Source organism: Conger conger, chromosome 1 (genome assembly GCF_963514075.1).
Source record: "Conger conger chromosome 1, fConCon1.1, whole genome shotgun sequence".
NCBI classification, from domain to species: domain Eukaryota; kingdom Metazoa; phylum Chordata; class Actinopteri; order Anguilliformes; family Congridae; genus Conger; species Conger conger.
In genome coordinates, this window is record NC_083760.1 from 68,899,049 (window position 1) to 68,913,573 (window position 14,525).

General features: G+C 40.1%; 1 protein-coding gene across 1 annotated transcript in view; it reads left to right on the forward strand.

The window, feature by feature from the left end:
• The first annotated feature begins 970 nt into the window (after nt 1–970).
• chn2 (chimerin 2) overlaps nt 971–14,525 on the forward strand; it is a 35,612-nt gene continuing 22,057 nt past the window's right edge. Inside the window, exons 1-2 of the mRNA XM_061240255.1 lie at nt 971–1,553; nt 12,385–12,423. Of these exons, the coding sequence (XP_061096239.1) occupies nt 1,496–1,553; nt 12,385–12,423 (97 nt within the window). The 5' untranslated portion in view covers nt 971–1,495. The remainder of the gene's footprint in view (nt 1,554–12,384; nt 12,424–14,525) is intronic.

Sequence of the window (14,525 nt, forward strand, 5' to 3'; positions counted from 1 at the left end):
GTGCCCTGACTATGTCTAAACACTGCTGTAATTTTGACATGGTAAAACCAAAATGTATAAAACTGCCCTTTATTAAAATATGACAATGTGCACTTTAACCATGTGTGATTTATTTAATACAAATCTCAAATTGTGGAGTACAGACCATAAATGATGGGTCTTTAACATTATGGGGGGCACTGTAAGTTTATATTGCAATGCATTTGATCTCTCCAATTTTGCTGATGCTTAATACATACCATTCAATTTAGTTTGAAGAAATTCACAGATCAAGCTTTACTGTCAATTTTAATGAGCAAAGCCATTTCAATGAGTACTGAATGAAATCCATCAGCTACATGTAATATTCTGAAATACTAAGCAGTAAAATGAACTGAAGCACATAGAGACATTGGGGATGAACTAGAAGACAAAAAAGTTTCCAAGAATTTTAGCTGTTCTAGGATGTAGAGGAACCAAATGATGGTAGAGTTAAGAATTATTTATTTTTAAATATAGCCTACAAAGCCTGCAAATTAGATAAACAAATAGTACATTGGAAAAAAAACACCGCAGGATTTATGTTGACCACCTTAGACAAAGGTAACAGTTAACAAAAAATATATATACACACTTTAGCAGATGTACTGCTATTTCTAACAGCAGAGGGCAGAATAAATATTCTGGTGATATGCTCTCTATTCTAAATGTACGGTAGGCCTATACATTGCCATGATTATTTGATTTCATACATGTGTGCGGTTGTGATAGCCTATCTCACATTACACATCATGTACTTTACTCACCTCAGTAGAGATCTCGATTGCCCAGCAGTACTTCCTTCTCTCTTTCAAGAAGTTTCCAATTAGGCTGTACTACAGAGGGTTAACATCTAAATGAGACTGAATCGGCGGTCGTTCGTTTTGCAATAGCAGGATGATTTCTGCAAGTTGAGGCGCTCCCCAATGCTCCCCAAGCGATAAGCACGACAGCAGCCACTTCCACTTTAAGAAGGCGGATCTCTCAGTACAGTGTTGTTTATTACGAGTCCTAAAGTGGCACATGGAAATGATACAGTAACTCCTGCTAATTCAACATGGCGAAAGCTTATGTCGAATATGTTTCGCATAGGATAAACTCATGTGACTAAAATATAAAATTTCAACCTTAAGCGAAGTGAATTTCGTAGCATTCTTCGTTGACTGGCTAGACGATTTTTTATTTTATTTTGAGCGCACTGTTGCCTACCTAATATAACAGAAAGCGACTGTCACAGCACAGTAAATGCGGCAGAAAAACATATGCAACCACGTATTAAGCCGCCGAGCAAGAGGTTGCAAATAGCATAGGAATGTAGGAATGAGGCAGTACTGAAATTGCAAAACAAGCGATTCCGAATTTCATCCTTCCAAAGTCAAAGAAGTAAAAGGACTTAACAGTGAGATGGACCGACCACCAGAACCACGCCGCGAGCGCATCTGGACCATCCTCGTGTAACCGCCAGCTCAAGACCGGGATGAGCGGGATGGCAGCATCCAGTAACTCCAGTTTGTCGGGTTCTTCGGTCTCCTCTGGTGAATGTCCTGTAAATCTAATTTTGTTGTCAAAACAATTTTGTCTACTTTGATTTAATACGCATTTCATTTCAAGGCAAGAGTTCAATCTAAATGATCATTAAGCTGTTATTTCGAAATATGAATTGCATATTGTTGCATTGTAACATATTGACCAAGCATATTCACACATAGGCTACAGCCTATTGTAGGATAGATGCTCTGTTGGTATTGTGACAGGCTGCATGATATGTCACCTGGCATGTAGCCCACTGTAGCCAGTTCCTCTGACGGAATTTAAGAATGCATTAAATTCGGACACAACCACTGTGCGTGGTTTTCTAAATCTGGCCGTTTGCCAACATACAAGGAAGAAAACGCTGCAATGTAAAATAGCTGAATCGCATCTCTCATTACATACGGGTGTGGTGTTAATCTGCAGTTCATAGTCATTCGTTTAGTGTATAATGAGTGACATCTAAGTATTTAGCGCTGGGCTACTTGTGCCATGCTTCGCGTCATGAATCGGCAGTGGGCAGCGAACATTGCTGATCAGGGTTGGTTCTCCCTTACCAAGACTAGTCGTGAGCAACGTGTAGCTTGAGAGCATTCGCTAAAGTCGGTTTGTTAATTGTTTTTCACATTCGCAGGCTCAAATGAATTATGCTGTTTGTGATTAATTTGAATTGCATTGTTTTTGTATTGCAATGTTATGGTCAGCGGCCATGGTGTTCAATATTTCAAGATCACTATATTAATGAAGGTTAATCTGTCATGACCACGGCGCAAAGGTTTAACCAAGGCTATTTATACATATTTTTTTCTTTTTTAAATTCAATATAATAATATTGTGTTATACACTAGGGGATTAACACAATAATGACTAATCCTAGAAAAGAGAGGCCAGAAGCAATTAAGCCAAATTAAGATAATTCATTTAATGAGAGTACAGCTACAGCCCACTGCTAATCTTGTATGTTGGCATTCAGATAGGCCTATCAAAATACTTTATAATCTTGCACAATTGACAGCATAAAATAGTGTCTTAGACTGATCTCCACTGGAAGCTGTACATGGTAAAGCATTGGAGAAGTGCATTGCACATGGAGTTTCTTAGTTTCACCTGTCACGCCTGTCTGCATTCCTCATGTTTTACCCCTCTGTACCTCTTTTGATTTCTGAGAGGAAGACTCATTCTGAATATTTCCTTTACCCTTGTGGTTGCAGCAGAGTAAATCGTTTATAAAAATTAATTCAGTTATAGCATATTGAGTGGTGCATCCAATGAAGTCTAGTCCTTGGTGCAATGATTCACTTCACAGTCTGAAATCAAATTCTAACTGTGTTAGTCTCAACTGTGGCCAGGACTCCCACAGTGTGAAGCAAAATGGTGATAGCAGCAAGCAATGATGGAGGGTTTCAATTGAAGGATTTGCCCCAGTTCATTGTACTAGGGCATCTCCCCTGGTCAACTAGCTTTCAGCATAGTCCCTCGACACAGTCACTGCACAGAGCAGCTGGTGGACTGCAGAGTCAAAAGAAGCAGTGGCTGGCTACAAGCACTCTGGAGGATGTGAATTCTTTGTCTGCACTTAGGACTGGTGTGAGATATTGCAGTAATTAGATGGGCCTACAATTATGATTGGGCATTTCAAATTGAAAGAAGTTAAGAGAATCAAGTTAGTTTTTCAGAAGAAAAACAGGACGTGATGAATTGCACCAGAGAATTTGGCGGTAGTTTTGTGATGCCCCAGTTCCTTCACAGCTTCTCTTGCTGTAGTCCAAGTGTGAGTAATCTTGTAATGTCCTGTTTATTGACAGTTTCTAGCCCCTCGTAAATGAGTGGCTTTGATTTTAACAGCAGTCATGATTCTGAACAGTTGTCCACATCAGTCTCTGTCTAGGCTGCACTTGATTACAGGACTCTATTTATTTGCTTAGCAGTGGCCTTTGTTCAGGAAACCATATTTTAGAATACTACAAGCTTAACAGTGCAGATGATGTTAAATTAATGAAATTTAAAATAATTGTTGGTATAATTGTGAGATATGGCGATGAACATTATTGCAGGTATATAAATCTGATACAGCGTTGCTATTTGTTAGATTTGTCCAGTTCCTTGCTTTCAGTTCAGCCCCACTGCTTTCTGTGCAGTCTGCATTCTGTCGATGATGCACTCCCCGTGTTTCTGTTCACAGATCCACACAACCCAGTATGAGTATATTTGTAACACAGGAGCCAAATGTCATTGCTAGCTGATGTAACATATGGTGGCCACACACCTTTGAAAGTTATTTCATATAGGAACATGTTGCTGAACATAGATTTACTATTTGACCACTGCTTCTTTAAGAGGAAAGTATTTTCTGATTGTGGTATGGAGGGCTGCCACTCATGTTGCCCCCCATTGTAATTATGAGAGGTGGGGTGCAACGTTGCCAGGGACTGAGTGGTTGCCACAAGGGTATCATTACTTTAGTAGAGTGTTGTTCTGGCAGAAACAACCAAAGAGTAATCTTGTATCCGGCATGTATCTCTGAACTGAATACATACACATATCTGTGGTTAATATGAGGCATAAACTGTACCATATATTGCTGTGCTCAGCTCTTTCTCCTTCAAATGTCAATGATTAAATGAGCCCAAATTATGCACACTGGATCCAGCAGTAGAAACGGCTGCTGAAGGGTATTTTTTGGCTGTGGTTACACTTGTAACAGTGCCACCACAAATAAACAGAGAAATAAGAGTTTGTCCAAAATAAACCCAGTTCTCCGTAACAACAGTCAACAAGTGTCTGGGTCTGCAGGAATCAATGCAGTCGTCCGAAGGGTTTTTACGGATTTGGCTGGACCTGAGCAGATGTTTCTGTACACTTGAGAATCCACGATGCTGCAGCAGTCACATCAGTGAAGACAAGTGAGCGAGTTCCAGTGCCAGTGCCAGTGCCAGTCATACTCATGCCCAAGCCATAACACTACCTCCATGTTTCACATATGGGGGGGTTCCTTTTTTTCTCCATACTTTTCCGCTTTCCATCACCCCTTACTCATCTATCCTTAACTCAATGGGAGGGCTATGTTTGAAAATGGCTGTAATTCCTACACGGATCACAGTCTGCACTTTATCCACTTATTCACTGTTTTATTTCAAATCCAGCGCGGGTTACAGAGCCAAAACAATAAAAATTGTGTCATTATTCCAGTACTTTTGCATTTAACTGTACCGCAAGGATACTGAGGGTTGGTTTATTGAGACATGATGTCATTTAACTATTTTGAATGTATGTAAAGTCTATAGTTTCATGCAAGCTCAATTTTATGACGATATTAATGTACCAATTGATAAAATAGGCAGCAGGGGAGTACTGGATGTGCCAAGTATATTAAAGAAAGGCCAGTGACTTGGTGTGTAGCCTACATGAGACAACCCTTTTTTCAGGCTCATTTTTAAATACATAGTGGCTTTTAACTGAAGCTTAAACAATAATTCAGTCTTTAAATAGAGAGACCGACACATTTCAAATAACAAATGCATATCAACATCCACCATTTGTATTGTACACTTGAATAATTTGAGTAGATTATAATGTGGAGGGATCACAATGTCAATTTTAGGATGATATTCACGTGCACATATTTAATATGATAATAATTTCTACATATTTGTATTTGAAGTGTAGTCATTTCAGTCCCTGCAGAATACATCAGCAGCTCCCCTCCAGGATTAGCCCTGTAATCTTTGGGCTCTTCAGTTCTTATCTGTGATGGCACGCTGCCATTTCGAAATACAGCTCTGCTACATTATTGATTTATTCAGTTGGAATTTGCTTTACTCTCTGTTTTCATGTGGAGAGAGCCAAAAGTGAATTATGATTGATGCTGCCATGTAGGATTGAGTTTCAGGCCTCATGGCGGTGGTTCCTCTCACTGAAATGGCTATATTTATGAGTCCGCGAGAGTTAATAGTCTTCAGTGAGAAATTATTGTGAGTGAGAAATTGTGCACCGTACATCAGATTGTACCATGAGTGAGTGTTGGGTGGTGCAGGTAGTGGTAGGGTATTGTACCATGAGTGAGTGTTGGGTTGTGGAGGCAGTGGTAGTGTATTGTACTATGAGTGAGTGTTGGGTAGTGGAGGCAGTGGTAGTGTATTGTACTATGAGTGAGTGTTGGGTAGTGCAGGCAGTGGTAGTGTATTGTACTATGAGTGAGTGTTGGGTTGTGGAGGCAGTGGTAGTGTATTGTACTATGAGTGAGTGTTGGGTAGTGGAGGCAGTGGTAGTGTATTGTACTATGAGTGAGTGTTGGGTAGTGCAGGCAGTGGTAGTGTATTGGATAAATAGGTGGAGTGGTGAATGAGTCAGTTTTGGTCAGTAGGAGTGTGTGAGTATTGGACAGGAAACTGGAGGTTATTGTATTCTCTGCAGCCATGCATTCAGTCTCAGAATCTAAGCATTTCACTACCACAGTACCCCTCGAGGGGTTTATCAACCAACTACTGTATACATTAATTTACCTCTTTTTTTGCTGGCAGCTTGCTTTCAGAGGCAGTGATGTGTATTGTATTGTACAGTGATGTGCTTGCTTTCAGAAGCACTGTAGTGAAAGAAAGAAAAAGATGAAAAAGGAATGTCAGATGGAATAAGGAACATTTGATATGGTTTGATATGCTTTATGTGAGCAGAGACACACACATAGGCTTGCACACAGCACAGAAGTCATGCACAGTCCATCACTGTCTCAGTTGGATTATAATTATATTATAATAATTTGAGGACTTAAGGGCAAATTCATGGCCTATCAATCACGGCTTTCATTTCTTCACTTTTTTTGGCAAATGGTTGTGATGTATGAATCTTAAGTAGTCCACTTCTGATAATAAGGCAGCCCTTGTATCTTGACAGTTCGATTAATATCACTTTGCAATTTATTCTTTCTGATAGGAGAATATTCTTACCTGAACTGAAAGTGCTCAGATATCCTTGCATGAATGAAAGGCAATTACAGCAATAATGGAATGAGATTTCAAGGGGCGAAAACCATTTATAAGATCATCTTTGTATTGATTCATTTGGCAAAAGCTGTAGTATTTCATAATAAATCCCTCAAATTATTTTTTTTCATGTTTGACTATTATAATAATGTTACAATATTTGTCTCTCAGAACATACACCCTTAAACTGACCGACCTCTCCTATGTTTGAGTTTGTAACTGTGAACGTGTCTTTTTCTCAATATGAAAACAGTGTCGCCTACAACAGAGGGGAGCCCAGCAAGCCCTGGCAAAGCAAACGCACACAATTGCCAGTTTTGTACTGTAAGGCCTGGGTGTCAAACTAACACCCTAGAATACTGCAGTGACTGCAGGTTTGTGTGCCTTCCTTTTAAATCCGCAGCCAATTTCGACCTGGGATAGAAGGTTTGTGGGCTCTTCAGCCAATCGTTGCTTTAAAATATGCCCTGAAATGCTGAAATATACCCAAAACCAGCAGACACGCCCTCCAGGAGTGGAATCAGTGCTGTAAGGAGCTTGTGCAAGCAAGACAGAAACAATGACTTGGCAAGCAAATCGAGGGAGGAGAGCCTTGCATCAATGACTGGGCCGCCTCCGCTGTCTGTGCCTTTTAATGCATCATGCATCAAGCCGTTCTGCATGCATTATTAATCACAGCTGCAGACGTGCTGTGAGCCGCCATTCATCACCAAAGCCTGAGAATTAGATTAAGAGAGAATGGATTTCCCCCTAACCAACAATAGCAGCAGCTCTGAGGTAGCTGCTGCCACCCTGCCAGGGGGTCTCACACAGTGTAACAGAGCCCAGCCCGGCTCCTCTCTTCTTCTCAACCTGTTGTTTGCAGAAATATCAACAATATCAGCAATGTGGCTGGGTAAAGTGCTAGGTTGAGGATTTAGGGTGGGGTCAAAATAATACGGAATACAAAATAGGTGGATCTGTTGGTTACATCAGTTTTATTCATGTTTATCATTAAAAATGTTATTATATATCATTATAAATAATTAATACTGACTGACTTTTCTATCTTTTTTCTATCTTTCTATCTTTATATTCTTTATATCGTCATCTTTTATATCTATTAGCATTCATACTTTAAAGAATATTTGCCTACAGTACATGGATAGTGGGTTCTGGATTCTGCTGGTTCTTTAATGGTATGGGATGGATTTCCAGCCATGCCCTAGGTGCTCTTACACCCTTAGAAGGCAAGGTCAATGTCAAGTTATTTTTTATTTATAGTATTGATTGATCATGTGGCCAGGGCTCTTCCTTGAAAAATAGATTTTTATGTCAGTGGGTAAATAAAGGATGAATAACATAAAAGAAAGTCTTCGCCCTGTATTATAGCGTTTCTTACTTTCAATGGGATGTCTGTCAAGATGAGCCCTTGTGTAGGGTACAAACAGTCACAGAGTAACCATAGAACACAAATAGTCACCCAGTGGTTTGAGGCATGACACTAATGTTACCACATATACTGGCCTTCTCAGTCACAGAGTCTAAATGTAACAAATTGAACATTTATGGGATATTCTGAAGCAATGCCTGAGACATAATTTTCCACTTCCATCAACAAAGTGTGAGCTGCTTGACTTTCCCTGGAAGAGTGGTGTTGTATTCCTCCTGTAGATTTCCAGACACTAATAGACTCTAATGCCACAGCACATGCAGGCCATACATGGCCATGCTTGGTGGCCCAACACCCTGTTACGTGAATTTTTATTTGTGTTTCTTTCTTTCAGGGTCACAAAATCACAAAGTCTGTTGCTGTAATCTTTGTGTTCACTAAGATGCCCCACACAGACACAATGTCTCCTGGTGAAACACTGCTCTGATTTCCTTATGCCCACATACTGTATGGGGTAAATTAGCTGGACACGGAGAAGTGTGTCATTATTGGTGAAAGTCTGTCCACAGAGCTCAGAGTATACTCTGTTTATTTTGCTGTAACTGATCACTGGTAATACCAGATGGCCTCTCTACAGGACTAAATTCCCTCCTTGGTAGAATCAGTAATGTTCATGGTCAGTGTGTGTGTGTATGTGTGTGGGTGTGTGTGTGTGTGTGCATGTGTGCTTTCGTGAGTTTGTGTTTCTGTGTATGTGTGGGTGTTTTGTAGCTGTGTGTTTGCAGTATGTTTATCTGAACTGTTTCAGTGTTCTAAATCATCATCAGACGTACCAGAAACCAAAGGCTTTCAGTAACCGGCCCTGTAAGACCTATAATTGTGGAATAACGAAGCCACGTTTTCGCAGGCTGAAGCTTCAGACAGATCTGACACACAGTATATCTGGTGTGAAGCTAAACTGACAGGCTGCTCTCCAAATGGAGGTCAGGAAAGGAGAAACCGGTGGAAGGCAGAGAGAGTTTCGTAATGCACTGTATTTACAGAACCAGCCATGAGATCTGCCCCCTCCAAGCCACTAATTCTAGCCATGCTTTATTTTTGGGAAGCATGTCTGCCATTTATGTCTTTAGGAGAGACTTTAAGAAGAATTCCTTCATATATACAGTACTTGAGCAGAAGGCAGCGTCGAAATAAAATGTTTGGGTGAATCTGAGATTTCTGCTCTGCACTCACATTCCTTTTTAGATAAGAGAAATGGCTTTATCACACAGGACTGGAGTGGAATTGATAAGTGTCTCCTCCAGGAAAACATTGCTGTGAGCCAACATACCAGACAGCTGTATTCCACAATAACTGTTTGAAATGGCTTCAGAAATTTAGCTGGACAAGAAGAGAGTAAGCAAGAGAGGAGGTTTTGCAATTGACCAAAACAAATTTTGTTTTCCAGTTGCACTCTGGTTGAACATTTCTTTCAGAATGTTTTAATAACAGAGTGACGGTATCTCAGAGATATACAGTAACAAATCGAATCACAGCTGAAAACCAAAGTCCAATACATTTCACAGAGATAGTGATACATTTTGAGTTTCTAGGGGAATGTTTTGTGGGAAGGTGATGGAGTGGGCATTGAGTGTAACAAGTTTTTTTTTTTTCATTAGACAGACACCGACTATTTTCTGAAAGCACTGTCATTTTAATTTTAATTAAGAGATTGCGCTGCCTGGGACAACTAATTATATTTCTCGTAATAGAGTCTTTAAGCATGAATTGATTAAAGCGGAAAATGCAGGCATAAACTAGTTTGTGTCCTTCAAAGCATTCTTGTGTGAAAAGATGGGTATTTTGTTAGGCTCAGAATGATTTTTAATTGTGGTTTTCATCAATAGAATTCATAATTCAGTGCTTCTGGTCCTGTAGTTCTGCTCAGTTTAGCTCCACTGTAAAATACATTTTCATGAACTACACTCTTAAAACGATTTTATATTGCTTAGCTAGTACGTCTGTCCTGTGTACAATGTTTGTCATTGCAGTCATGTTTCCTATGTGTTTCCCACTGCCATTGCTCTCCCTCTTTTCTCTCTGCATGAGCGAGGCAACTGTTTAAAAGTTTATGAGAAGCAGGTGGAAATGTGGTCCATGCAGACCCATGCACTGCTGTCTATACGCGGCTCATTGTAACACACGGTCCAGTCTTGTCTTTTAAAGCAGCTTCAGAAACTCCCTGCTTGTGTAAAGGCTGGTGGCGGGAGGGAAATGTGCTGATGCCTGGTGGTCTGAAAATGCTGACAGAGAAACACTCCGACTGAAATAAGACGAGAATCCATCAGGGACCGGAGCCTCTCGCAGTTAAATCCACACACACCGTCTTTAGGCCGTGTTCACTCTCACACATTTCTGCAGCTAGTTTGCTTACATCTTTTTATACATTGGGCACATGCCCAAGTGTGTAATTATGTGTGCCGCTGTGCATTTCATATCCAGGTCTAACACCGAAGAGCACGAGGAGGTTGGCCACTTTAGTATCTTATTTCGGTGGAGAATTTTTTTTAAATGTAAGGCCTGTGTATTAAACTTTCATTATGATTCATTGTCTGCATGCGTTAAGATTTGCCCGTTGATTTCCCTGCATAGAACTGGAAGGCATATGACCCCTTTGAACCCAGAGAGACATGTATGTAATATTCTTAAATTTACCTCAGTTCTATAATTCATACGCTTGAATTATAGTTGACCTCTGAAAAAAACGGGCAGGGCACAGGAAACAATTCAGCTGTTTATCAGCCTAGCCTGTGAATTTGCAGGGGTTCCTGCTATTGAAAAACTGAAGAAAAGATTATTAATAAAATGGTGAGATAATAGCCTTTTCCAGAAAACCTCATAATGTGAGGGCAGCCTGTAGTGTAGTAAGGTATGTGACCCGGACCCAGGAGGTTGGTAGTTCAGGCCCTAGTATAGCAACAATAATATCCACACCGGTGTTGGGCTCCTGAGGAAGGCCTTTGACCTCACATTGCTCCCCAGACAACGCACAGTGACTGCCCACTGCTCTTAGGTGACTAAGATGGGTCAAATGCAGAGGACAAATTACCCCATGGGGTTCAGTAAAATGTGTCTTCTTAATGTAGCAGGAATATACAAATCTTATAGGCAATATGTTACATTAAAAAAGGGCAATTGAGATGCAAATCGGTCCTAAGCCTATCTTGTTCAGCCACAGGGAGCCAGTTAGACCCACTTGGGAGTTGCATGTGATCTATCTTTATTTCAGCCTTACTCTGCCTTAACAAATTACCGCAGAGAGGGCCTGATTACAACACACACCCTTTATCTAGTCTTTATCTAATCGACTTCTCCCAAGGAACAGGCTATTGTGTAAGATTTGCAGTACGGACCAATTTTATAGTGGATTTGCAGTCTGCAGAACCTTGCAATGTATTCTAAAAGATGGTGTATAATTTACCTCTGTAGAGGTCATATCATTTGTCTGAATTAGTTCAATCTAATTGCACATTTTCCATATGATTAATTTTCTGATTCAGATATTCCAAAAAAACTGTATTTTGCTCGCATGAAAGGTTTTCTACATCATTAGTCATCCTTGTCATCCTTCATAATGTGCATTCTCCCTACACACATAATCCAAGTGTGTTAAACCATCATTTTAATTCATTTTGATTTCAAGGATGACTAAATCATGCCACCATTTTGGTAAATTTGGTCTGGTTACACAGTCACATATTTCACCTTTCTTCCTGGAGTATTGTGAAGCTTATCAGGCCAATAAATCACTCTGGCAATCAATCTTTGTGACTAAAGACGGCACCACAATTATAGCTCCACCCGCTCCCATGTCCCATACACCACACCCCACAATGTCTTGCCGCAGTGAAAATAAACATTTCTCTGCACTCAGTGTCAATCCAAGCTATGCATACTTGAGACAGTTGACTGTTGTAGAAAGAGGATTATTTGTTTAGCAGGTTTTATAAAGACAAGCTTAATTATAATAGTAGCTGTAAAACAAATTACATAAATAAGGCTGAACATTATGAACTTTCCTAAATTTCCATTGACAGGTAAAAATTCTGCTGAAATGTATGAAATTACTTTCTTGCTATTTACAAAATTAACAATACATGTGTGCTAGTATAGTATATAAACTGATGCAGTCCACACATTCAATGGTAACTGCTGTAATCAGCTTGCAGGCTTGTTACTATATTAACATACTGTGCACAGCTCTTCCAAGCATGGAAATAATATTGAAGCAGCTAACTAGCCATTTGGGGTTATGTAAATTAAGAATCACTGCAAGTAATAAATGCAGTAGGCATTCAGTATCTCTGACATTTTTATATCTTTTATCTGTTTAAATCAGCCAACACATAAACCAAACACTACACAGAGGTTTCTGCTATGAATCTGTTCAAGACCTGTTCAGGATCCCTCAACTTAACCAGCTTCTTGTGTTTGTTTTTTCTTCAGATCCTGAGGACTATCAGCCACCAATATGGAAGTGTTACTGTGAGTATCCTGTTATGTGTGTCTGTCCTGCAGGCTTCAGGGCTGGGGGAGGATTGCTTTTCAGCTGAGAATGGTACCTCAGAGGTAGAGCTACAGTGATCTGATTCATCTTGTGCAGGCATTTAGGCTTTTTATATAATGCATATAAAGCAGCAACACTATAGCCCTTGAGGTCAGGGTCCATACCAAACTGTTATAGGCAAGTACTCATGCTGTAAATATATGTAACTGGTATGTTGGCAACAAGATAAAAACTGAGAAATTCGTACACTGACACAGGATATTTTGATGGTATAATAAAGTATTTTTTACAACTTGAGTAGGTTCAAAGATGAAAACCTGTTGAGGCTGGTTGAGCATTTGATCGTGATTAATGTCAGAGGATCAGCCAGCTTGCTATATTTTGCCTTTTGGCGAAATAGAAGTTTTCTAGGTCTTGAAGACCGTTTTTTTGTGATGCAACCAATGGCTTATGGGCATTCTACGCTGTGTTGCAATACTTATTCATTTAATGGATAACCTTATCCAGGTGGGCATATTGAGTCACACATTCTAGAGCTACACAATAGCATAGCTTGCTCAAGGGCAGAACAGCTATGCTTCAGCCTTAACCGCCTTCCCTAAGGAATAAGAGTGCCACACTGAAAATCTAAGGAAATAAACTATTTCCACACTCAGTTGCTAAACATGCACTATTTATTTGTTCAGGAAGGTCTGCTTAGTGTAGAGCTTCTTCTTGTTGTTCTTCCTCTGCTATTGTTATTATTTATTACATATTTTTATTCCACACCTAGTCAGTTTTAATACACTGCACTCACTCATACACTCCAAATGGCTCATAAGTTGAATAATGACCCGGGTTAACATAACCTACGTAATTGCCCAAAAACCAATGGCCATAGATACCCAATTTTGATAAAAATCATCCACAATATAAAGTCTTGCAAATTAGGCCAACACATCATCATATCCATTTTCACTTTCATTTTTTATTTCAATTATTTCAATGTTTCTGTTCTCTTTTCAAGGCACTAAAATGAGGAGAATTAATGCAATTACATTGTTACTGAAAAGAGGGGTAATCAGGACACAATGGGCAACAAGCTTACTCTTACTATGGGTGCCACAAATCAGTGTGTCAATAAAATCTCTCAGTGCTGTACAGCACTCCCAACACTGCACTCAGGTTCTACATTTATAGAGAGGGGAAGAGTGCCCTCTTCTGGAACACCAACACTCCTTGCAGGCTTGTGTTCCTTAAGTCCACGCATATACTGTATATGCCTAGCAACCCTGCCGCACTCAGCAGTTTGCAGCAGAAGGGTAGTGTGGCTGCTTACTGGATCATATCCTCCCTGCTCTGGCTGAATTGGCTCTCAGCTTGTGAGTTGTGGAGGTTCCCTCTGTCCTCACTTGTGTAGCTGAGGGCTATTTTTAGTGTGCGTTTGTCCTTGTTCTATTGATGGCTGCTGTCCAGCTCTAGGCTGGTTAGCTTGAGCCATTCTCACAAAAACACAAATTTGCTGACAGGGGTTCACAGGCTCCCACAAGGATGACCAGCTGCTGGTTAAAAAAGGACTATATCACAACATACTGGACACACACTCTGCTCTAGTCCATTATTTTAGCATAGTACAATATTCTACACTGCTAAAATAATGGAACACAATATGGCACCATCATTAATCCTATAACACGCTGCCTCAACTTGTACATTCTGCCAACTCACAGAACATCTGTGTAAAAACTGTGGTATCAGATTTTTCCCTAAAGCTTCATACTAGATGGACACTGAGTGGGGGAAATGTTTATTTTCACTCCTGCAGTAGTTTATAATAGTTTAGTGATTTATCTGATGCTTTAACCCCAAGGCCTTGCTCAAGGACCTAACAGCTGTGCAGACCTGGCTACACCGGGGCTTGAACTACCAACCTCCCACCCCCCAGTTATGTACCTAAGCCACTAGGTTACAGGCAAGACATTGTGGGGTGCGGTGTATGGGACGTAGTCTGTATAGCTTACTTTTTGTTTGCAAACATCTTTTTTAATTTATTATTTGAAAAGAAAAGGCAGACGAGAAGATATTACTTTGGCTAATATGC